This window comes from Prunus mume, linkage group LG2, assembly GCF_029339155.1.
Source record: "Prunus mume cultivar Tortuosa linkage group LG2, ASM2933915v1, whole genome shotgun sequence".
NCBI lineage: Eukaryota > Viridiplantae > Streptophyta > Magnoliopsida > Rosales > Rosaceae > Prunus > Prunus mume.
Genome location: NC_142699.1, coordinates 2,647,153 through 2,671,381, shown reverse-complemented (window position 1 = coordinate 2,671,381; position 24,229 = coordinate 2,647,153). Strand labels below are relative to the sequence as shown.

General features: G+C 38.9%; 1 protein-coding gene across 2 annotated transcripts; it reads left to right on the top strand.

The window, feature by feature from the left end:
* The first annotated feature begins 937 nt into the window (after window positions 1–937).
* LOC103319241 (TMV resistance protein N-like) lies at window positions 938–8,189 on the top strand. 2 transcript variants are annotated; one of them, XM_089045424.1, is made up of 8 exons: window positions 938–1,120; window positions 1,769–2,352; window positions 2,626–3,745; window positions 4,205–4,510; window positions 4,670–5,527; window positions 5,683–6,514; window positions 6,594–6,985; window positions 7,108–8,189. In XM_089045424.1, the coding sequence occupies exons 2-8, from the start codon at window positions 1,844–1,846 to the stop codon at window positions 7,642–7,644; spliced, it is 4,554 nt and encodes a 1,517-aa protein (XP_088901550.1). In that variant the 5' UTR covers window positions 938–1,120; window positions 1,769–1,843; the 3' UTR covers window positions 7,645–8,189. The 2 variants fall into 2 exon arrangements, with proteins under 2 accessions (XP_088901550.1, XP_088901551.1); XM_089045425.1 differs by lacking the exon at window positions 938–1,120 and having other exon boundaries at window positions 1,193–2,352.
* The last annotated feature ends 16,040 nt before the right edge of the window (window positions 8,190–24,229 follow it).

The window sequence follows — 24,229 nt, the reverse complement described above, 5'->3', positions numbered from 1 at the left end:
AATGGAATCTAGAAGAATTTGATAAAAATTGAAATTTGCTCTTGAATTACTTCAAATTAAAATTAAAAAAATAAATTAAATTAAATTGAAACTGAATGATAAATCCACAACCTACATGGATCAAAAGTAAACTTTTCCCTATTCAGTGTGTGGTGGTGAGGCTAGTTGTTGGATATTGACAAAAATACGTTCGTTGGGTTTTTGATTGCAGTTTATTCAATGCAACTTTTGGGAAAAACAACTCGGATTTAATTATTTTCTTTCCTCGATCCTTTTTTTTTAATTAAAAAAAAAAGGCCATAAAGGGACAGCTGATCTCTCTCAGATTTGCCTTTTGCCGCCATATTTGACAATTTTATTTATTTATTGGTCAATGCTTCCAGCCAATGTGTGATAAGCCCTGGTAGGAGGGGCACGGGTTATTATGGGTTAAATATATTTTTTATTAATGGATTTTATATGAAAATTCAACTTCATCACTCAGAACAAAATTTAGCCAAATTGATCATTGTGTTTTTCAAAGTATACAATTTATAGATATTCCATTATCTTCCGTTAAGTGTAGTTAGAAGAAGAAGACTCGAAGTGCTTCTTGAAAAAATAAAAATAAAAGCTACATTTAACGAAAGACAATAGAATGTCTATAAACTGTAAACTTGGGAAATACAATGATTAATTTGGCTAAATTTTTTCTCAATGACTAAATTGAATTTTCGTGTAAAACTCAATGACTAAAAAATATTTAACCCTAAAAATTGGGACACTCCAACTCCAAATGACTATTATTATAAATAAGCAACCTCGCAAAGTGGTTTAATAAAATAAATGGGCCACTCCAACTCCAATTACTATTATTATCTGATCAGTTGTCCTCGTCATGAAGCATGAATCATGATACATGCGGTGTGTTATGCAATATTTTATTGCATTTTAAAACCCATAAACCAATATACACAACTAGAGAAAAAAATAAAAGTTTCAACCATCGTCTCTTTTCGGTGTCAGTGACTTTCCATCCCTCTCCTCCTCCTATTCCCTCCATTCTTTACCCTCCCAGACCTTCCCTTCCCCTCTCAACTTCTGCGAACGGACGCAGCGAGGAACTACCGAGTAGGGAAAGGTGCATCTGTTTTTATTTTTATATTTCTGCTACAAGGATGACTTGCAAACCTTTGCAAAGGATAGAAACAGTGTAGACATAATAAATTTTTTTTTAAAATTTTCTGATGTGCCTCAAATTCGTGTTAGCTGATATTGGAAACTATTTTTTGTTTTTGTTTTTTCTGAAAACATTAGAAACTTTACCTTGGACTAATTATGTGCTACATCAATTCTAAGTTGATAAACACGTGATCAACCATTTTTAGATTCTTGGTTTAACCATTAATATCACTAGTTAAAAAAAAAAAAAAAAAAAAAAACAGAAGTTGGCGAAAGAAAATCATCACTGGACACTGGATTTTGGGAGAGAGAGGAGCAAATGGGTCTTGGATTTGAGATAGCTTATTGCTATTGCCATTGGGATTGGGTTTGTTCTTGTTCTTGTTCTTCTTTGGGTTCAATTCGACGGCCGTTATGGGCAAACGAAAAAAGTATTAAAAAAGTAAATATTGTAAATTAATAAGTTATGGATTCAATTTAATCTTGTAGTTTGTTGCACATGGAATGATTCGTAGTTCTGCTTCTGTGTTTAATTGGAATGAGGTGTTCAAGGACCTTGACTTGACTATAGGCATTTCTTTCGATAATGTATTCATCTCTGCTGCAGCACACCGACCCCTGCCAAGAAAAACTAACTACGAAACAACTCCTTCAGCTCAAGCGTTCTCTGTAGCACCAATTAATGGGTGACAGGACATCCATTGAAGCCCCCTCCTCAAGAACTTGGAAGTACCAAGTGTTTTTGAGCTTTAGAGGTGAAGACACACGCAAGGGCTTCACAGGCCACCTCCACGCCGCATTATCTGATGCCGGAATCCGCGCCTTTCTTGACGACAACGAGCTAGAAAGAGCGGAATTTATAAAAAACCAACTGGAGCAGGCAATCCACGGGTCCATGATCTCCATAATTGTCTTCTCAAAGCGGTATGCCGATTCCAGTTGGTGTCTTGATGAGCTGGTGAAGATCATGGAGTGTAGAGAGAGATTGGGGCAAAAGGTTATTCCATTGTTCTATAATGTTGATCCTTCAGATGTCCGGAAACAGACTGGTAGTTTTGCACAAGCATTTGAGAAACATGAAGCGGGCATCTGTGAAGGTAAACATGAGAAAGAAAAGGTACAGCGGTGGAGAAATGCTCTCACTCAAGCTGCGGATTTGTCTGGGGAAGACCTTAAAAATGCTGACAATGGGTAATTACTAATTTCTTGTTCCTTGGATTATCATCTCCTTAAAAATGTTCTGTCCTTTTTGTTTTTGTTTTTGTTTTTCCAACTATGTTTCAACTATGTGTTTGTTTGTTTGGTTTGGTCTGAACTATGCAATCTTTCTTACTTGATAATGTGAAATCCCAATATTCTTAATTATGTCTTGATTCTAAATTATAAAGTTAGGGATTCAATTTAACCTTGTAGTTTGTTCCACATCGAATGATTCGTAGTTCTGCTTCTTTGTTTAAATGTCAGGCATGAAGCAAAGTTTATCAAGAAAATTCTTGGGGAGGTTAATAAGCAGTTGTACAGCAAATACCAATTAGACATCGAACACCTTGTTGGAATTACTTCTCGGCTGAAGGTTTTGCATCATCACTTAGATATTAAAAAGTCAGGTTCTAAGGATGTTGTTCGCATGATTGGTATTTGGGGGATGGGCGGCATTGGGAAAACAACGCTTGCCAAAGCCATTTATAACAAATTTGAAGGTAGCTTTGAAGGTAGGAGTTTCCTTGCAAACGTGAGGGAAGTAATTGCAAACCAACCCATTAATGGTCTGGTTGGTTTGCAAGAACAACTTCTAAATGATATCTTGAAAAACGAGGGCATAAAGGTTGGCTCTGTTGCTAAAGGGATCGATATGATAAGGGAAAGACTTTGCTGTAAAAGAGCACTTGTCATAATTGACGATGCAGATGATCTACAGCAACTAAAAGCAATAGCTAGAGCTCGTGATTGGTTTGGTCCTGGAAGTAGAATTGTTATAACAACAAGAAATCAACATTTGCTAGAGCAAGTTGGAGTGGATGGCATATATATGGCTCAAGAAATGGATGAAAAAGAAGCTCTAGAGCTCTTTGGTTGGCATGCCTTTGAAAGTGGTTATCTTAATCAAGAATATCTTGACCTCTCAAAACGTGTAATTCGTTACTGTCAAGGCTTGCCTCTAGCACTTGAAGTTGTGGGGTCTTTTCTGATTAAAAGACCCATAGCGGAGTGGGAAAGTCATTTGGAGAAATTGGAAAGAAGTCCTGATGGAGATATTCAAAAAATACTCAGAATAAGCTATGACGGGCTACCTGATCATACAAAGAGAGAGATATTCCTTGATATATCTTGTTTCTTTATTGGGATGGACAGGGACTACGTCACACAAATATTAGATGGATGTGGCTTTTCTGCAACGATAGGAATTAGTGTCCTCATTGAACGGTGCCTTGTAACTGTTAGTGAGGAAAACGAGCTGAGGATGCATGATTTGCTTCGAAACATGGGAAGAGAGATCGTTTATGAAAATGCCGACGGTTACCCTGAAAATTTTAGTAGATTGTGGAAACGTGAAGACGTAAAAGATGTATTGAGCGATGAATCTGTAAGTACTTTCCCAGTAAAGTTTTAGAATGCATCATGCAAGAGAAGCATATGTATCACGTGTCTATAATAAATTAAAATGTCCTTTTCCATTTCTTTTTTTTTTTGTTTAATACAAGTGATAATATAAATCAAAGTAAAAGAGGGGGTTCTTACACATCCACACTACCAAGTCTGTAAGTTTAGACCATTTTTCACAGGTGCCATTTGAACCTGAGACCTTAGTCTGCAAGTTTATACCATTTTTCACTTTGCTAGACCCCATTGCCATTTCTTATATTATATCCATTAAGATCAAGCTCAATTAGGCATAACCAACAAAAAATATGTGCTTTGATTGCAATCACAAACTATAGGGCATAACATGGTCTGATACTATTAATTATACCTTTTGTTTAATACATACATGGATTTTCATGTTTGTAAATCATTTTTCTAACTCGGTATCTTTTGTTAACAGGGAACTGAAAAAATTGAAGGAGTTGCTCTACATTTGGATTTGGATGTAGATTCGGATCTAGATTCAGATCTAGATTTGAACAGATTCAGTGCACAAGCATTTACCAAGATGAAAAAACTGAGGTTACTCCACCTCAGCAACGTAGAGCTCACTGGAGAGTACAAAGATTTTCCCAAAAAGTTAATATGGTTGTGCTGGCATTATTTTCCTTTAGAGTCCATACCAGATGACTTTCCTGTGCAACCAAAACTAGTTGCTTTAGACCTGCAGCGTAGCAGACTCAAAATAGTTTGGAAGGATTGCAAGGTATAATAATCTCAACCAAAACTAGTTGTTGTTGGTTCTTTCCTTCTGGTTCTATACATATATTATACTTCACCTTCTCTTCATTTTGGTTTGATTTCTGTATCAGAGGCCTTCCTTTTGGATTTTAATTTCCATTCTAATTTTGTTTTTGTGTAACAGTTGCATCAGAATTTGAAAATCCTTAATCTCAGTCATTCCTATGAGCTAACAAAATCACCAGACTTTTCAAAACTCCCAAATCTCGAGGAATTGATATTGCAATTCTGTAAGAGTTTGTCTGAGGTTCACTCATCCATCGGGGATCTTGGAAGACTTTCTTTGGTAAATCTTGAAGGCTGCAGAAAGCTAGAGGATCTCCCGCTGAATTTCTATAAATCCAAGTCTATTGAAACTCTTTTACTTAATCGTTGTTGGAGATTTGAAAAGTTGGCTGAGGGCTTAGGGGACATGGTATCATTGACGACTCTGAAAGCGGATAAGACAGCCATAAGACAAATACCATCTTCCATATTAAAATTGAAGAAACTGAAAGTTGTATCTTTATGTGATGTGGGAGGGTCGCCATCAACAAATCTTTTGCCTCCTTCGTTGCAAAGTTTAAGCTCTTTAAGAGAATTAGCTTTTGCATACTGCAGTTTAACTGATGATGCATTCCCCAAGGATCTCGGTAGCCTAATTTCCTTAGAAAGATTAGATCTTGCAGGCAATGACTTTCGCAGCCTACCAAGCCTCAGTCGTCTTTCACAGCTTCAAGATTTGTCTTTACATAACTGCACAAAGCTTCGTTCAATCCCAGATTTACCAAGAAATTTGAAAGTCTTAAAAGCAGATGACTGCATTTCATTGGAAAAAATGCCAGATTTTTCAGAAATGTCAAATATAAGAGAATTGTATCTACGTAATTCGGGCGAAATCACTGAGATTCCAGGCCTGGATAAGTCATTAAACTCCATGACAAGTATTCATATGGAAAACTGCACTAATCTCACTGCCGATTTTAGGAAGAACATCCTACAGGTCAATCCTTCTCTCTCTCTCTCTCTCTCACACACACACACACACGCACACATCTTTCTCTTTCTATCACATACAAGTTGTATGATACAACGCACTTGTACACATGCATGCATAAGAATGTATTTCTTATAGAAATTTGGCTCTGCATGGTATAGGGATGGACTTCTTGCGGATATGGTGGCATTTTTCTCAGTGGAAATGATATTCCTGATTGGTTCCACTGTGTCCATGAAGATAATATCGTGTATTTCACTGTGCCTCAAAGTGTTGGTCGTAATTTGAAGGGGTTAACTTTGTCCATCGTTTACTCTCCAGGCTTATTCAACAATATTTCCATTAGCATTACAAACATGACCAAGGGTACTGAGCTTGAAGCCAGGATCATACCCGATTGTCGAACTAAGGGTTATTATCTTTGGCAGGGACAGTTATCAAATGACGAGCTCAAATTGCAAGACGGTGACAAAGTCTTGATTGAAATAATTATAGTTGATTGGGTGCAGGTGAAGAAAACAGGTGTTAGTCTGGTATGGGACAAATTTATGAATGAAAATATGATTGATTACCATCTTTGTGAGTATGAACGACGCCCATCTCAAAATCTGGTCAATGATGATGACATCATTCATGTCGAATATGATTATAACATAAGAAAATCACCGGACTTTTCAAATTTCCCAAATCTCAAGAAGTTGATATTGAAAGATTGTCCGTACTTGTCTAAGGTTCACTCATCCATCGGGGATCTTGGAAGACTTTCTTTGGTAAATCTTGAAGGCTGCGAAAGCCTAGAGGATCTCCCACTGAATTTCTATAAATCCAAGTCTATTGAAACTCTTCTACTTAATAAATCAAGTTTTAAAGACTTGGCTGATGGCTTAGGGGACATGGTATCATTGACAACTTTGAAAGCGGATTTCACAGACATCAGACAAATTCCATCTTCCATAGTAAACTTGAAGAAGTTGAGAATTTTATCTCTATGTGGTGAGAATTTTGAAATTCCTTCTTTTACCCCTTTCGTTACATGGCTTAAACTCTTTAATAGAGTTATTATGTCTTGCAGGCTGCTACTGTTTAATTGAGGATACAATCCCCAAGGATCTATGTAGCCTAATTTCCTTAGAAGATCTGCTTCTTGAAGAAAATAATTTTCGTAGCCTGCCAAGCCTCGCTGGTCTTTCAAAGCTCAAGGTCTTGTGTTTAAATGCATGCAGTGAACTTCTTGCAATCCCAGATTTACCAACTAATTTGTATGTTCTTAAAGCAAATGAGTGCCCAAAATTGGAAACAATTCCTGATTTTTCAAAAATGTGGAATATGAGAGAATTGTATCTAAGTGATTCGTTCAAACTCACTGAGGTTCCAGGCTTGGATAAGTCATTAAACTACATGACAAGGATTCATATGGAAGGCTGCACCAATCTCACTGCCGATTTTAGGAACAGCATCCTACAGGTCTCTCTCTCTCTCTCTCTCTCTCTCTTACACACAAACATAGAGGCACATGCACCAATCTCACTTGCCCATGTAATGATATATGCAAGCACGTATAAGACTGTCTTGCTTCTGGTGTGCAGAGATGGACTTCTTGCGGATTTGGTGGAATTTATTTGAATGGAATTTATGATATTCCTGAGTGGTTCAAATTCGTCAATGATGTGGACAATTTCGTCTTCTTTGAAGTTCCTCAAAGAATCATGGGTTGTGATTTAAAAGGGTTGACTATATGCTTTGTTTACTCTTCAGACAGGCGAAGATTCTCAAGAAGGACTCATTGGCATCATCAGGAATTTGAAGATTCTCAAGATGGTCTTATTGGCATTAGCGTTGGAAATCTTACCAAACAAACTGCTTTACACACCAAGATAGCATTTGCCTCGGTAAAAACTTGTAGTAAACCTGAAGACCATTATCTTTGGCAGGGACAATTGTCAAACGATGTGCTCTGTTTGGAAGGCGGTGACCACGTATCAATTCTTGTAAGGCCTGATGATGTTGATTTTGAGAGAGTGAAGAAGACAGCGGTTCATCTAGAATGGGACAAAGTCATGAAGGAAAATGTGGATAATCCGGATCCTCATTTGTATGATTTGGAAACAAATGGGGATTTTTGAGGGGGAGTTGATGAGTCCATTTCAAGAAATTGTTGTCACTGAGACGAATGGTAACCATACTGAGCAAGCCATCAATCTTGATGGAGGAAGAAGAAGCCACGATGAAGCAGAGTGAAAACCCTAGAATTGAAATTGAGAGAAAGAAACAGAGAGAAGCACTGAGGGCGCTGATACCATGTTAACCAACATATTCAGAGAAGTATGAGTGGTATAACCAACATATTCAGAGAAGTATGAGGAATATACCTGAAGAAGAAGGAAAGAGAAACAGAGAGAAATTGCAGTCTTGATTTCTTTGGCAGGGACATTTGTCAAACGATGTGCTCCGTTTGGAAGGCGGTGACCACGTATCGAATCTTGTAAGGCCTCTAGTTGATTTTGTGATGGTTAAGAGGATAGGGGTTCATCTAGAATGGGACAAACTTTTGAAGGGAAATATCCATTCGGAACTTGATTTGTATGAATTGGAAGATGAGCCTCTCGCCCTTGTATCCATTCAGAACTTGTTTCCAAAATTAATATCCATCAGGAATACTTCAAACTTCTTTTTGTTTGTCAAGTCTGATCTGGTGCTTCTTTTTGTTTGTTTGTTTTTTTCTATTAATTGCTAGTAAGGAAGGATGCTTAAGTCCTATGTGAAACAGGTGTTGTGGTTTCTTTCCAATGGTTATTCCAATTGGGGCCATGGTTTTTTATCTGCTCCTAATTGATATTTGATGTTAGCTTCACGGTGCGATATCTGCTATATGATTCTAATGGTTTTATAAAGTTTTAAAGGACAATTTTCTTTTTCCTTCAAAAAAGAACTTAATTTTATAAAGTTTTTCCATATACACTTTTTTTCTTCTTATGAAGAAAGAGATTTTGTTTAGTTAAATCTGTCTCATATGTACCAGTTTTTGGAGTAACTTTTGCATGTTGTAGGTACACCACGTGGTTAATGCACCATCCAATACACATAGAACATATGGTAATATTGTCCAATACACATAGGATAAAAAAATAAAATATTTTCACATGTCTCATGTGTATTAGATGATACACCAGCCATGTTGTGTATCCAAAAATACAAATATTTATTGTTTGGGCTTCTACCTTGTTGTTCCTTCCTTATTGACCACCTTATGTGGCAATTGATGTGTCATGTCATGTCAATTAATGAATGTTGCCATAAGGCCATTCACTAAGAATGCTAGGGTTTTTTAATTTGTTTTTTAATTGACATAACATGACACATCAGTTGCCACATAAGGTGATTAGTTAAGGTGGTCAATATTATGTGTCTAAATAGCATCACTCCTGGTTTTAATGAAGTATGATTCTGAAAAAAAAAAAATGAATTTTATTATTCAAAGACCAATATCAATTCTACCTAGGGGTGGGCACGGTACGGTATGATACGGTATTGAGCTCGTACGCTACCGATACTGAAAATTTAAATCGGTATGGTACGGTATGAGATTATGGTTTGCTAAAATTGGTACCGTACCGTACCGTGCCAAATCGGTATCGGTACGGTATCGGTACCATTTCAATATCAAAATGATACAACTAAAAAATGAACCAATTCAATATTCAACACCAAAATAAGTGATGCCTAAGTTACAAATTCAAAGATTTAACATATTCAATATCCAAATCCTAATCAACATATTCAATATCCATCAACATATAATCAACCAAATCAATATTTATCCATCAACAGATTCATCAAATCCAAATGGTTAAAACTCATGCCTTATGGCTTACAAACTAAAATAGTTAAAATTATGTCTTATGACTTACAAAAATACAAACACAATCCAAACATAAATGACAAAAACATAAAGTTATACTATTCGGTACGGTACGGTATTGACCGGTACCAAAATCTTGATACCGCTACCATACCATACTCTATTGGTACGGTACGGTACCGAATATCTTCCCATACCAAATGAAACGGTATGAAATTGGTATGGTACGGTGCGGTTAGAGTATGGTTTCGGTATTTCGGTTTAAGATGCCCACCCCTAATTCTACCTCGTGTGAAGACTCTGCCTAACTGATATTTGAAGAAGAAAAAACAAAATTTCATATTTTGTGGTTGTATTGACAGATGGGTTATTTTGAGAATGAAAGTTTGTGTAATTTGTTTGATTACCATATGGCAGTAACAAAAAAAAACAAAAAACAAAACAAAAAGTTCATGTTTTGTGATTAAATTGATTTGCTCAACACATTTATGTTCAAGTAGGGAAGCTAATAATGGGGCGTTAGTTTGCATGGAACCGATTCAGAAACAAATTCTTCCGCATCGATTGATAGAAATTGGCTAGTTGCTCATTGATAGCATTTCGACCACTAACCCAATGGGATAGTTGCTCATTGATAGAAATTGGCTTAGTAATTAAAATAATGATTAATTGTACTTTTCATTTTTATCAGAATGCCTTTTTTGAAGGACCCCTCAAGCTTACTGTAGCTAGAATGCTAATGGCAAGATTGTGTTTGTTTACGCAGTTATGATGTCTTATTTGTACTTTTCATTTTTATCAGAATGCCTTTTGATCTTTTGCATTGAACAAAAGAACACTCATTATTTGACAGACCCGCCTGAATTTCCTCACGAACCCGAGGCGGATCTCGTCTTGGTGCCGACATCACACTCGATGTCGGGCCCACTTACTAAAACCCAAGATCTCCTACCAAAATTTTGGGGCGGTCCAAATAATAGATATATTCCAACCCAAAGCATGCTTTTAACATACAACAATCCAACAAAATGGCCTCCGGCCTCAAGTAGCAACCTAACATGGGCGATAACAGAGCATCTACAGAATTTGTTTACAACAAACAGTGGAGTAGAAAGAATTTACATAGACCCTAACAATCGAAAAGTTTGGAGCTCGCAACTGCTCAACGCCTAAAAGCAACTCTTGCTGGGCGCAAAAAAGTATGTGAGTGGACAAAAATAAAGTTTGCACTTTAAATCAACATAATAACCCCACCATGTAAAATAATGCTCTAGCATGCAGTTTCACAATTCATAAATCAAAAACTCCAACACAACAACCCAAAATCCAACAAATCTCCAAATCTCAAATCCACAACTCATTTCCCAATGATATGCAACTCTCACTAACCCGTACTTACTCATATATATAAATATATATATATATATATAACTAGGACTATAATATAATATATACTTCACTCCATACTAATGTACCGGGGAAACAATCCAACCGGGGGATTGTTAGCTGGTACGCAGGATTTCGAACACTAACCCGCGTCCGGGATGAGTAGTCCAACCGGGACGGAACTCCATAGCTCACACGCCGGCACTGCCAACGACACGTGTAGCTCACAAATCTCATAACAAGTCCTACGCGCGCAGACAGTATCATCACCCCACCGGCATTGCCAACGCACGTGTGTAATGATACTCAAGCAATATACATACTCTTCCCATACGCCGCACCGCCAACGACACGTATGGAAAGTGTCTCACACACCGCACTGCCAACGACATGTGTGAGACCCGCAATCTCATGGCCTTCCCACCCCACCGGCACTGCCAACGACGTGTGTGGGAAGCCTAGTAACTAGGGAATGGTACTCACCTAACATACTCATACATCTCACAACCATCCCTCAAACTCACATCTTTCCACAATCTCACCACAACAACCTCTCATACTCTATACATAGACAATATAGATAGTCATCCCAAAATTCATATCAACATATTCATCATACTCAAATATATATATCCATACTCAAAATATATTGCCAATACGTATAAGAATATTCAAATCCATCAACCAGATAATTATTAGATCAAAATCACCGTTTAAAATATATGCACAAATGTTTCATCAATAAAACCATGCATATGCTTAAAACAAAGTCCACTCACAAATAATCCCAAGCTGCCCGGCCCCGAGAGGGTCCTACCTGCTGCGAGTGGTCAACCGAAGTACCTATTTCGAGATACGAACCCTTGATTAATATAACGTACTTCCAAAATAGAAATTCACAAAAGGAAATACTTAAATCCCCAAGTTCCTGGTGCGTGTACGTCCAAAGGAATATCCTAAGGTCCGTTACAGGTTTGGGAATCGCTTCCCAATCGGTAATCGCGATTTCCTAAACTTCAAATTATTGAATCGGAACATCCGGGGCTCCGATTCACGATCCGCGAATTCCTATAGGTTTCTAAGAGTACCTAGATCAGCATACTTCAGTTTGGAAACGATCCAACGGTTAGAACTTATCGAACCCGGATAACGCACAATATGCGAAATCCGTTCGATAGTCAAACGACATCCAAATTGAGATCCGCAAAATCCTACGCACTCGTGACAACCTAAGGATCTCATCAAGATGAAAAACAACTTCACCAGCCTTGCCCACGCGCCGCCACACGCGCCGGCAGCGCGCGGGTGTGTAGAGAAATTTCCGGCGACGGAAAATCTCCAAATTACGAACCACCCTTCCAATCCTAGATACTACTCGACGAATGGAGCAACTTTTTCAACTACGGCAACGTCCAATTCGGACGGCAAGTGGCCGGAATTTCACATTAAAAACCGACCAAAACCTAAGTTCCAAATTCATGAATTTAAACTGCAATTTGATCAATTCATATGCCACAGCCAGCTAGAACACAGAAAATGGATGAGAAACCTCACCTTACCCGTCGGAAATGGTGGTGGAGGAGAGAGATCGAGCGCTGGAAGTTCTGTCACTTTCGCAGCTTTTCTGTGTTTTCCGCGAATCTCAAGGTTCCGGAGCTATGCTGGCCGGGAAGAGAGAGGAGAGGTGGCGGTTCGAACGGAACCGGTCTCGCTGACGGGTGGTGAGGTGGTGGTGTGAGGAGTTTTCCGATCCGATGAACAAAGGATGTGGAGGGGGAAAATCGCAAGGGAGGAGGGAGAAGACGCGAGAGAGAGAGAGAGAGAGAGAGAGTGAGGTAAAAATTGGAAAAATCTGATTTTTACTAAACCCTTCAAAATAATTACGGTTCCGCCACCGAACGTATTTTAATCACAAAACTTCGTTAAATCTCCGCTTCAAGCCTACCGCCTGTCTACGGTTTCGTCTCAGTACCACCTACGCAACCACACCACTCGTGGTCCCAAAATCTTCCCGGATACGAAATTGACCAAAATTACCCTTAACCCAAGAGTAAATTAATATTTTCTCTTAATTAAATTAAAATAGGAAATAATTGGAGTCGGGGTGTTACATTATTGTTTCTATGAAAAGGAAATAAATTTGTTTTGCTGTTATTCTCTAATTTTATAGTTTAGTTTTGGTGTTATATGAATGAATGTCTTGTATGACTTTGCTAGTTTTAGTATTGTAATAATACTTTTGCTAGTTTTTGTCTAACATCAGCCGGCTGCTCAAAAAATACACTACAAATAACAATGAATATGCATGCATCTAGTATGGTGTCGGCATGATACAATACTAAAAGTGGAACAAACTGCCATATGCAATCGAAGTTTAGAAAAATGAAAGAAAAAGCAAGGGGAAATTGACAGACTACGAATTGAATTAAGTATTCTTTACTAAGAGAAAATGAACCTATTTGGGAACATCAGGTATTCATTTTACTAATGTAGACTTGTAGACTTGTTCACACGGCGATGCAGAATATGCATACCTAGGCATTTTCCCAGAGTATTAGTCAATGGTGAACCACATATAGCACTTATTTCCTTGGCAAGCTCCTTGCATGTGTTGGGTGAGCAATGGACAACAAACTTAGAAAAATTGACAATCTGACCCGAAATCTTGCAAAACAAATCCCAAAAGAAGTTATCTACCTAAAGAAGTAATTAGGTCCATGACACTTTTCCTTATAATCTCATACTCTGAAGAGTTCCTGGTCATAGGATTGTCAACTGGACATTGACAATCCGCAAAGATCAATATACACTGTATCTGCTCAATTGGGAGGATGACTGGTCTTAAGTCATTTGTGTAAAGACACTACAATAAGTGTATGGGTGTTCGCTAGATAATGAATTCACTGAACACGATCAACTGAATATCTTGTATGGAAGTTTTACCTACATGTGAAACAAGATCTCTATAGTTACAATAATGTAAATTAGTCCTGACTTGTGACAGACCCGCCCGAATTTCGAACCCGAGGCGGATCTCGTCTTGGTGCCGACATCCTACGATGCCGGCCCACTTACTAAAAGCCCAAGACATCCTACCAAAATTTTGGCAGAGTCTCCTGTAAAATGCCCAAACCAACAAATAAACAACCTGCAACAATTCACAACAATACACAACCCAACTGCCAGCATGCTTTTAACATACTACAATCCAACACAAAATGGCCTCCGGCCTCAAGTAGTAGCCTAACATGGGCAATAACAGAGCGTCTACAGAATTTGTTTACAACAAACAGGAGTAGAAAGAATTTATACAGACCCTATTAATGCAGACGACAAGTTCGGAGCTCGTGACTTGCTCGAATGCCTTCAGAGCAACTACGTCAAAGCGCAAAAATGAAAGATGTGAGTGGACAGAAATAAAGTTTCACTTTAAAACAACATAGTAACCCCACCATGTAAAAATAATGCTCTAGCATGCAGTTTCACAATTCAGAAACCAAAACTCAAACACAAAAATCCCAAAGTCCAAAACATCTCCACATCTCAAGCTCACAACTCATTTCCCAAAATATATGCAACTCTCAACACCCGTAAATACCCATATATAAATATATATATATATATAGCAATATACTCCTCTCCAAACTAATGTACCGGAGACAATCCAACCGGGATTGTTAGCAGTACGCAGATTTCGAACACTAACCCGCGTCCTGTGGATGAGTAGTCCAACCGGGACGGAACTCCATAGCTCACACGCACCGCCAACGACACGTGTAGCTCACAAATCTCATATCAAGTCCTACGCTGCGCAGAAGTATCATCACCCCACCGCACCGCCAACGACGTGTGTGATGATACTCAAGCAATATACATACTCTCCCCATACGGCCGCCAACGACACGTATGGAAAGTGTCTCACACACCGCACCGCCAACGCCATGTGTGAGACCCATAATCTCATGGCCTTCCCACCCCACCGCACTGCCAACGACGTGTGTGGGAAGCCTAGTAACTAGGGAATGGTACTCACCTACCATACTCATATATCTCACAACCATCCATCAAACTCCTATCTTTCCACAATCTCACCACAACAACCTCTCATACTCTATACATAGACAATATAGATAGCCATCCCAAAATCCATATCAACATAATCATCGTACTCAAATATATATGTCTATACTCAAAATATATAGCCAAGACATATAAACATATTCAAACCATCAACCAAAGACTTATTAAATCAAAGTCACCATCATTTAAAGTATATGCACAAAACTTTCATAATTAAAAACCATGCATATGCTTAAAACAAAGTCCACTCACAAGTAATCCCAAGCTGCCCGGCCCCGTGAGGGTCCCGCCTCTGCGAGTGATCAACCGAAGTACCTATTCCAAGATACAAATCCTTGATTAACATCACGTACTTCCAAAACGGAAATTCACGAAAGGAAATACTTAAATCCCCAAGTTCCCGGTGCGCTCACGTCCAAAGGAACATCCTAAGGTCCGTTGATTGAATTCGCTTCAATCGCACGGTGCTCGCGATTCCCAAACTTCAAATTATTGAATCGGAACATCCGGGGCTCCGATTCACGATCCGCGAATTCCTACAGGTTTCTAAGAGTACCTAGATCAACATACTTCAATTTGGAAACGATCCAACGGTCAGAACTTATCGAACCCGGATAACGCACAATATGCGAAATCCGTTCGATAGTCAAACGATATCCAAATTGAGATCCGCGAAATCCTACGCACTCGTGACAACCTAAGGATCTCAACAGGACGAAAAACAACTTCACCCACCTTGCCCACGCGCCGCCACACGCCGCGGCGCGGTGTGTAGAGAAGTTTCCGCGACGGAAAATCTCCACACCAACGCCACCCTTCTAATCCTAGATACTACTCAAGAATGGAGCAACTTTTTCAACTACGGCAACGCCCAATTCGGACGGCAAGTGGCGGAATTTCAAATTGAAATCCGCCAAAACCTAGATTTCCACCCGATTCCAAACTTCAGATTCGATCCAAACCTACCCCAAAATCAGCTAGAGCATATCTGAAAGGATTCGAAAACATACCACACTCGACGGAAAAATGGCCGGAATCGCTGCGCCGTCGTGGTGAAAATCGGGTGAAAAACGGTCGAACCCGTCCAGTGGAATCGGTTTTCCGCGGGAAATGGGGTGGGTTATGATCGGAGCTTCAAGGTGAGTCGAACGGGACGGTGCCGCTCTTCGCGTCGAATCGAAGAACCGAAGAGAGAGAAAGAGAGGGTCGGGAGAGAGAAACGGGAGAGAGAGAGAGGGTGTACGCGGGAGGGAGAGAGAGAGAGTGAGGTGAAAATAGTAAAATTCTGATTTTTACTAAACCCTTCGGAATATTTACGGTTCTGCCACCGAACAAGTTTTGATCGCCAAAGCTTCGTTAAATCTCCGATTCAGCCTCACTGTCTACGTTTCGTCTCAGTACCACCTACGCAACCACACCACTCACGGTCCCAAAATCTTCCCGGATAAGAAAGTGACCAAAATCACCCTTAACCCAGGAGTAATTTAATATTTTCCCTTAATTAAATTAAATAGGAAAATAAACGGGGTCGGGGTGTTACAACTTGAGTCACCACAGTTGTCTTGTGGAAGCATCGTGGACCTTTGATCATACTAAAGTGTTATGCTTCTTAGGGGTATGACCATACGGTATAGTCGAGGCTCATAGTCAATACATGGAGGCAGGTGAGTGTACAAGAAGGGATCTCTACCCTCAGTAAAAACAGAGAATGCTATGATGATATGATTTAGGAGTATTCGGCCGAAGCATTAGTTATGAATGAGAATGGTAATTCCAATATTATATGAGTCATATAAGATTGGAGTTCACATTAGGGGCTTGACATGTTTTCCGTGCACTAATGATGTAACCACTAACATTGAATTAGAGAATGACTGTATTACATTGTAATTGCAACTGAATAGGTTCTCCACCACATTCTACATTGGTTTGGATAACCGTGACTTGTTGCTAGATGTCACTCACGATTTATGGAAGCCTTGAGGATATGTCATAACTATGTACTCATAATAAGGAGAATTAAAATTGGGTTTTAATTCACAATCGATTAAGAGTTTAGATCGCCCATTGTCTCGCTAATTAGAATCTAATGGAAATGTGAGAGATGAAAAATTAATTATGAGATGATTTGAAACTTCCTTCATGGTATTAGAGTGGGTTTGCCCACTTGTGAAAGCCCAACGGCCAACGTACTATGCATTACCCAATATGAGTTGTCCACGTGTTACACTTGAAAATTCGACACATATGCTACGACGTGTGAGAATGTGAGGTGAAAATGTCCCACATTGGAAAGTTAAAAAAACCTAGCAATAACTTATAAGGAGTTGGGGTACTCCTCCTATTGGTTTTGGGGTGGAACCTCAATTTCCTTTAGGGTCTTGGGGTTTGACGTGGGTCTAAACTCTAAACCCTAAAGCCAATGTTTCATACACGTGCTTCACGTCACCAAACAGGTGTTGTCCACGTGTTACCCTTGAAAATTCATCGCATATGCGAGAAAACGTGTGAGAATATAACATCTCTAATTATTTTCTCCGAAATCTTTAAATTCATAAGAGGCCATTTCGTATAGAGTCCTCCTTCATAATGCATCGCTTTAAATCCCAAAATGTTGCTGCTTTCTCAAAAGTGAAAAATGTCCATTCTGCCTTTCCTTATCAAAAGTGTAAAACTGTAACACTAAAACTTAGAATAAATAAGTGTCATATACAGATAAAGGGTATATTAAACTAATTTTTAGAGTCATACTTACATATTTGGTATATTATTATTATGGGGGCGGATCCGTGGCACCATATTTTTTACACAAGTTTTGATACAATTTTTAGGCCATTAGATTACTCCACTTTTAATGGTTGAGATTAAATCAGACATGCCAAATATGTTTAATGTTTTAAGTAAACAATCATTAATTTTATTTTCTCTCTCATAAAAATAAAATAAAATAATTTTATCTCTCCTCCCTTTTTTCTTGGAAACGTGATCTCTTTTCTTGATAGTATCCTTTTTTACTTGATACTCTAATCTCTCTTCTTTCTCACGCGTACCTCTCTCTCTCTCTCTCTCTCCCTCCTGGGACCAAAAAAAACCTCCATCTTTTTTCACACATGGAAACTATACTTATATGCACTTGAACCAATTCTAAATCATGAGATATTTCCACGGAAGCACATAAAAAGGAGGGGATAGAGGTAGAGAGAGATTCTGTTAAGTCTGATAAATCTTAGTACATACATTATCCAATCAATAGTCAGTCAGGAGTTTCGAGAGTGTAATGTGCCAGATTGAAAAACCAGAAAAAGAAGTGTTGGAACTATTTCATGGAAACAAACTAGGATGTCCCTAATTTTTTCGATAGCATTACGATAGTACAGTCTCGCTGCAAACTATTTTGCCTTGGTGTGCCTTATCTAGATACATAGAAAGGCATATTGCTTTCGGGCATGCTCAGGTATCAGTCTGGACAGAAGCCCAAAAGTTGCTCTTCAGCTCTGCACTAGCATCATCATTCCAAACGCATTATCAGCAGCATATATATATATATATATATATATATGTACAGGGTTATCAATCACAGAAATGAAGAGCAAACCTTGAGGCTTGAAGTTGAATAGAGGTGGCAAAGGGTGCCCATTAGGGAGACGAGCATTAGGATCACAAAGTTGATCAAAAAATGGGTGGACACAGGCCTCGAGCTGCCAAAATTAAGAAAATAAACAACTACATTTGATAATTTGCTATCTAATACAGACATAAGAATTTCAAGTTCAATGGAATTAAAAGTTTAATACTCCAATGTCCCACTAATGCCCATCATAAGAAACTGGATTAAATAGAAGATCTGAAGAACTAAATCTCATCCTTTAATTTATGCTTACAAGCTCTTCATTTAATTTATCAAAAGCGTCATACTTTATTTGTGAACTCAACCTCTGCAAGAACAAAATGTCACATTAGCAATAGAATTCTCAATCACCAGCAACCAAAAATAGATATTTAAGCATATCATTGAGCATACACAATAAATAACAAAACAAAACGTATTTGTTTTAAGAAAAATGAAAATGGAATAAAAATGGATTAGAGAATTCATACGGTTGGTTTGCAGTTATTGGAGAGAGAGAGTGTAACACCCCGACCCCAAATTTGTCCCATGTTTTAATTTATTTAAGTGGAATTGAGAAATTACCCGTGGGATAGGGGTATTTTAGTCATTTTCTTATCCGGAAGGAATTTGGGAATTCCGGTTGTACCGCTATGTAGAGCACATGAGATGAGTCCGTAGACACGTAGCAGTGCCCGAATTGGAGTTATAACGCAGAGAGATATGATCAAAAGAAGCTCATGGCATAATCGTAAACATTTGGAAAAATGATTTTTGGTTAAAAGACGGAATTGCCCCGTCTCTCTCTCTCTCTCTCTCCGACGTGCTCCTTCTCTCTCTCCTCCCGCGCAGCTCCCGAGCAACCGCATTCACCGACGCCATTTTGGGTGGTGCCGCCGCACTTGGCATCACCGCCACGAGCCGTCGGGTTCGAACCGCCGTCACCCCAGAACCTTTCCGACCATCCCCGACGGCAAGCGGCCGAATCCGCGGAAAGCTCGGAATCGCCGGTTTTGACAGAAACCGTCGGCTCGATCTCCCTCCTCCGGCCACCGTTTCTGGTGATTGAGGTATGGGTTCCTACTTATTTTTCATGATCTAGCTGATGGTTGGGTAGGATTGCATCAATTTTGAGTGTAGATCATTCGATTTTCGATTTAGGTTTTGGCCGGTTTTACGATCGAGATTCCGGCCACTTCCGGTCAATTTTTGGGGTATGTCCAAGAACAAAAGTGACTCCAAATTAGGTGTATTACCTAGGGTAGGAGTCTTGGCTCACGATTTGGAGGTTTTCCGGCGATGCGATATCGCTTTAGACACCCATCTTGCCGGCGTGTGTGGCGGCGCATGGGCACCGTGAGCTGAGGGCATTTTTGTCCCATTGTGATCCTCTCGATGTCACGAGCGCGTAGGTGTGCTCGGATCTCATTTTGGATACCGTTAGAGTTCCAAACGGATATCGCATATCGCGTATTTTCCGGGTTCGCTAGGTTTGGACCGTTGGATGGTCCTGAAATTATAATATGTTGATCTAGGTATTACCAGGATCATGTAGGATTTGACGGATCGTAAAATGGAGTCCCGGATACTCTAGAAATGCCAACCCTAGGGTTAGGGTTTTAGCGACCGTCCGATCGTGCGATCGTGAGCGATCCGACCGTCCGATCTGGACCAAACTTGCAGGACGTGTGTCCTAGACCTTGTAGAACCTATAGGAACTTTCGGATCATAATTTGGAGGTCGTGGGCCCCGCGGGCCTGTTTGACCAAGTTTGGGTAGTTTGACCCTGGGCTGACCGCTAGACTTTTGTTGTAGTTCTACCATCCCAGGAGCGGTAGGATGACCTTAGTGACAGGCCTTGAGCGTTGTTGAGTCAAAAGGATATTGTGGTTTAGGATATAAATTAGTGAATATAAATGGGGGAGTTTATGGAATGCTTTATTTGTTGAGGTTTATATAAGATTAGAAATTATATTTTACATAATTAATTGTGTGGTTGTATAAAGGTAAATAAAGCGATCGAATGTTAGCTTACAGTGCTATACGCACTACCGTACCCCATAATATGGTTATGTGAGGGCTGACCCGGTGTGGTCGCACGCGTCTTTGGATTAGCGTGTTGGCGGACTCCCATACGCGTGGCGGTGCGTCCGACGTATGAGGAGATGTGATTGTGTGAGGGCTGGTGAGAATGTAGCGAGCCCGGTGTGAGGTCGCCGCGCGTCTTTGGATTAGCCGGCGTGTTGGCGGACCCCACGTGGCGGGTGCGTCCGGCGTATGAGGAGATATGATTGTGTGAGGCTGGTGAGAATGTAGCCGAGCCCGGTGGTGAGGTTGCACGCGCGTCTTTGGATTAGCGGCGTGTTGACAGACCCCATACGTGGCGGGTGCGTCCGGCGTATGAGGAGATGTGATTGTGTGAGGGTGGTGAGAATGTAGCCAGCGCAGGTGAGGTCGCACGCGTCTTTGGATTAGCCGTATTGCGGACTCCCATACGTGGCGGGTGCGTCCGGACGTATGAGGAGATGTGATTGTGTGAGGGTGGTGAGAATGTAGGCCCGGTGGAGGTCGCACGCGCGTCTTTGGATTAGCCGGCGTGTTGCCCCACGAGGCCGGGTATGTCCCGTCGTATGAGGGGTGATATTGTGATTGTGTTTGGTGTGTTGTGATGGATAAATCCTAGAATATATGAATTTGTGTGGCGGTAATGGTTTATTTGATATTAGGAGCCAGGATAGATACGAAAGAGCTACGTGTGGCTTGATCCCTTAGTAGGGTACGTAGGCAGCTGAAGTTACTAGGTGCAGCCACAGATTAGACCCCACTTAGGTGGTCTTATTGGGATTGGTTTGGACCTCGTTATTGGTTCCAAAACTTGGTTGAATTGAGGCTTGTCCTGTGGACTAAGTGAGTGAAGGGGTGCATAAATAGATTTTGAATTTATTATATGCATGTTTAATGCATTAAGTTATTTTAAAACTTTGTGGGCAGTTTTGCTAGAATCATTTGAAGGCCGGAGGCCATTTATGTAAATTGCATGAGATTATATTGTGCATGCTGCCAGTTGGGTTATAAAATGCGTTTTGTGCGGTGGAAATTTTGGGAAATGTTCAAATTCTGGGGAGACTCACAAATTTCGTGAAAGTCTCGTGCCCTTAATCCTCTATGGTAAATGAGGACGTAGATTTAAGGAGTGAACCGACGTAGGTGTGATGTCGGGTCTCCGCAGGTTCTCGGGTTCCGAAATTCGGGACGGTCTGTCAGAGAGAGAGAGAAGAGAGAGAAAAAAAAGATGGAGGTTTTTTTTGGTTCCAGGAAAGAGAGAGAGAGAGAAAGAGAGAGGTATGCGTCAGAAAGAAGAGAGATTAGAGTACCAAGTAAAAAAGAATACTGCCAAGAAAAGAGATTACGTTTCCAAGAAAAAAGAGAGGAGAGAGAAATTTATTTTATTTTATTTTTATGAGAGAGAAAATAAAATTAATGATTGTTTATTTAAAATATTAAAACTATTTGTTATGTCTGATTTAATTTCAACCATTAAAAGTGGAGTAATCTAATGGCTAAAAAATTGTGTCAAAAATATAGTTTTATTGTGTCAAAAACATTAAAACTATTAGGCCACGGATCCGCCCCCTATTATTATTTTATTATACTAATTTGAGGCTCTAAGGCCCGTTTGGTTCACGAAATGAATTTGAGGGGAAATCATTTTCCATGTCATTTCCCAAGGGATAGGAAATGGAAGATTCTTTTTCCACGTTTGGTAATGTTAGGAAAGTAACCGGAAGATATCGCTTTATTTCCTTTCCCATGTTTGTATTGAGTAAGAATGAAAAACAAAGTTTGTATAAGTTTTCAATTATACCCATATTAAATCAATAAAAAAAAAGAATGCATTTAATAATATATTGTAATTCTAAATTGTTAATGAGGACAAAATGGTCATGAAAAATGTTGATTTAATATTGGCTTATTTTCCCAAACTTTTCCATGTTGAGGAAAAACAAAACCTAAGTTGAGATGATGGTTTCACTTTCCCCCTACTTTCCTATGGGCCAGACAACGATTTCTCATGTCTAGACTTAAAAAATATAGGAAATCAATTAATTTTCCATCCCCAAGTCTCATTTCTTATGAACCAAACATGGCCTAAAGGGTTATGTATTGCCTTGAGATCAATAACATGTCTCATTTATGAAAAAGACCACGGTAAAATTATCATTGCAATATTTATTTGCAGTGGACAATTCTAGGTTGTAATGATATTTATTTCATAATATCTTGAATTTTTAAGGGTATTGTTTATTAAACATGTCTTTGCTTTTTTTTTGGTCTGTGTTTATTAAACATGTCAACCACCTTGAAAAAGTTCTTAGATTCGTCACTATGGTTAAGATTGAGAGGAGCTGAGCAGTTGAGCGAGAAGACAGAAGAGAATCGCAAATGAGAGACTAGCCTTCAAATGAATTAGTCGGGCTCCAATGTGGTGTTGCGGTTCTATTGCAACATTATAGAACCGACGCAATGACCAGTCAAAACTCCGAGTGTAAATAATAAAAATAAATTTGTGCTCTTTCAAATTCACACAAGAAAACAAAAGAGTACTGCATATAGAATTTAACCAAGGCAATATTAAAACAAAAGAGTACTGCAAATTTTGTATAATTTACCATTGTAGTTTTTAATTATGTCAAATTTGTTCTTGTAGTTTTCAATTCGAAGCAATTTAAGGACACATTTCAATTTATGTCGAAATTCTTTGCAATTCCATTGAAGGGCCTTTTGATCCACTTGAGCTAAATTTCTCCCAATTCACCAAAATTTTAACCTAAAGATACAACCCTAAACCCCAAAAATCATTTTAAAGTGAATGAGAAAAGCTCTAGCTTGTGTTTTACAGTCAGATGACTTGAGCGAATTGAAATACCCCTCCATGTAAAGGACACGTAGTCAAAACTTAACGGAATCTAGAAGAATTTGACAAAAATTGAAATTTGCTCTTGAATTACTCCAAATTAAAATTAAAAAAATAAATTAAATTAAATTGAAACTGAATGACAAATCCACAACTTACATGGATCAAAAGTAAACTTTTCCCTATTCAGAGTGTGGTGAAGTAGGTGAGGCTAGTTGTTGGATATTGACAAAAATACGTTCGTTGGGTTTTGGATTGCATTTTATTCAATGCAACTTTTGGGAAAAACAACTCTGATTTAATTATTTTATTTCCTTGATCCTTTTTTTTTTTAATTTAAAAAAAAAGGCCATAAAGGGACAGCTGATCTCTCTCAGATTTGCCTTTTGCCGCCATATTTGACAATTTTATTTATTTATTGGTCAATGCTTCTAGCCAATGTGTGATAAGCCCTGGTAGGAGAGGCACGGGTTGTAATCTTATTATTATGGGTTAAATATCTTTTTTATTAATGGATTTTATATGAAAATTCAACTTCATCACTCAGAACAAAATTTAGCTAAATTGGTCATTGTGTTTTTCAAAGTATACAATTTAGAGATATTTCATTATCTTCCGTTAAGTATAGTTAGAGGAAGAAGACTCGAAGTGCTTCTTGAAAAAATAAAAATAAAAGCTACATTTAACGAAAGATAATAGAATGTCTATAAACTGTAAACTTGGGAAATACAATGTCTAATTTGGCTAAATTTTTTCTCAATGACTAAATTGAATTTTCGTATAAAACTCAATGACTAAAAAAATATTTAACCCTGAAAAATGGGACACTCCAACTCCAAACGACTATTATTATAAATAAGC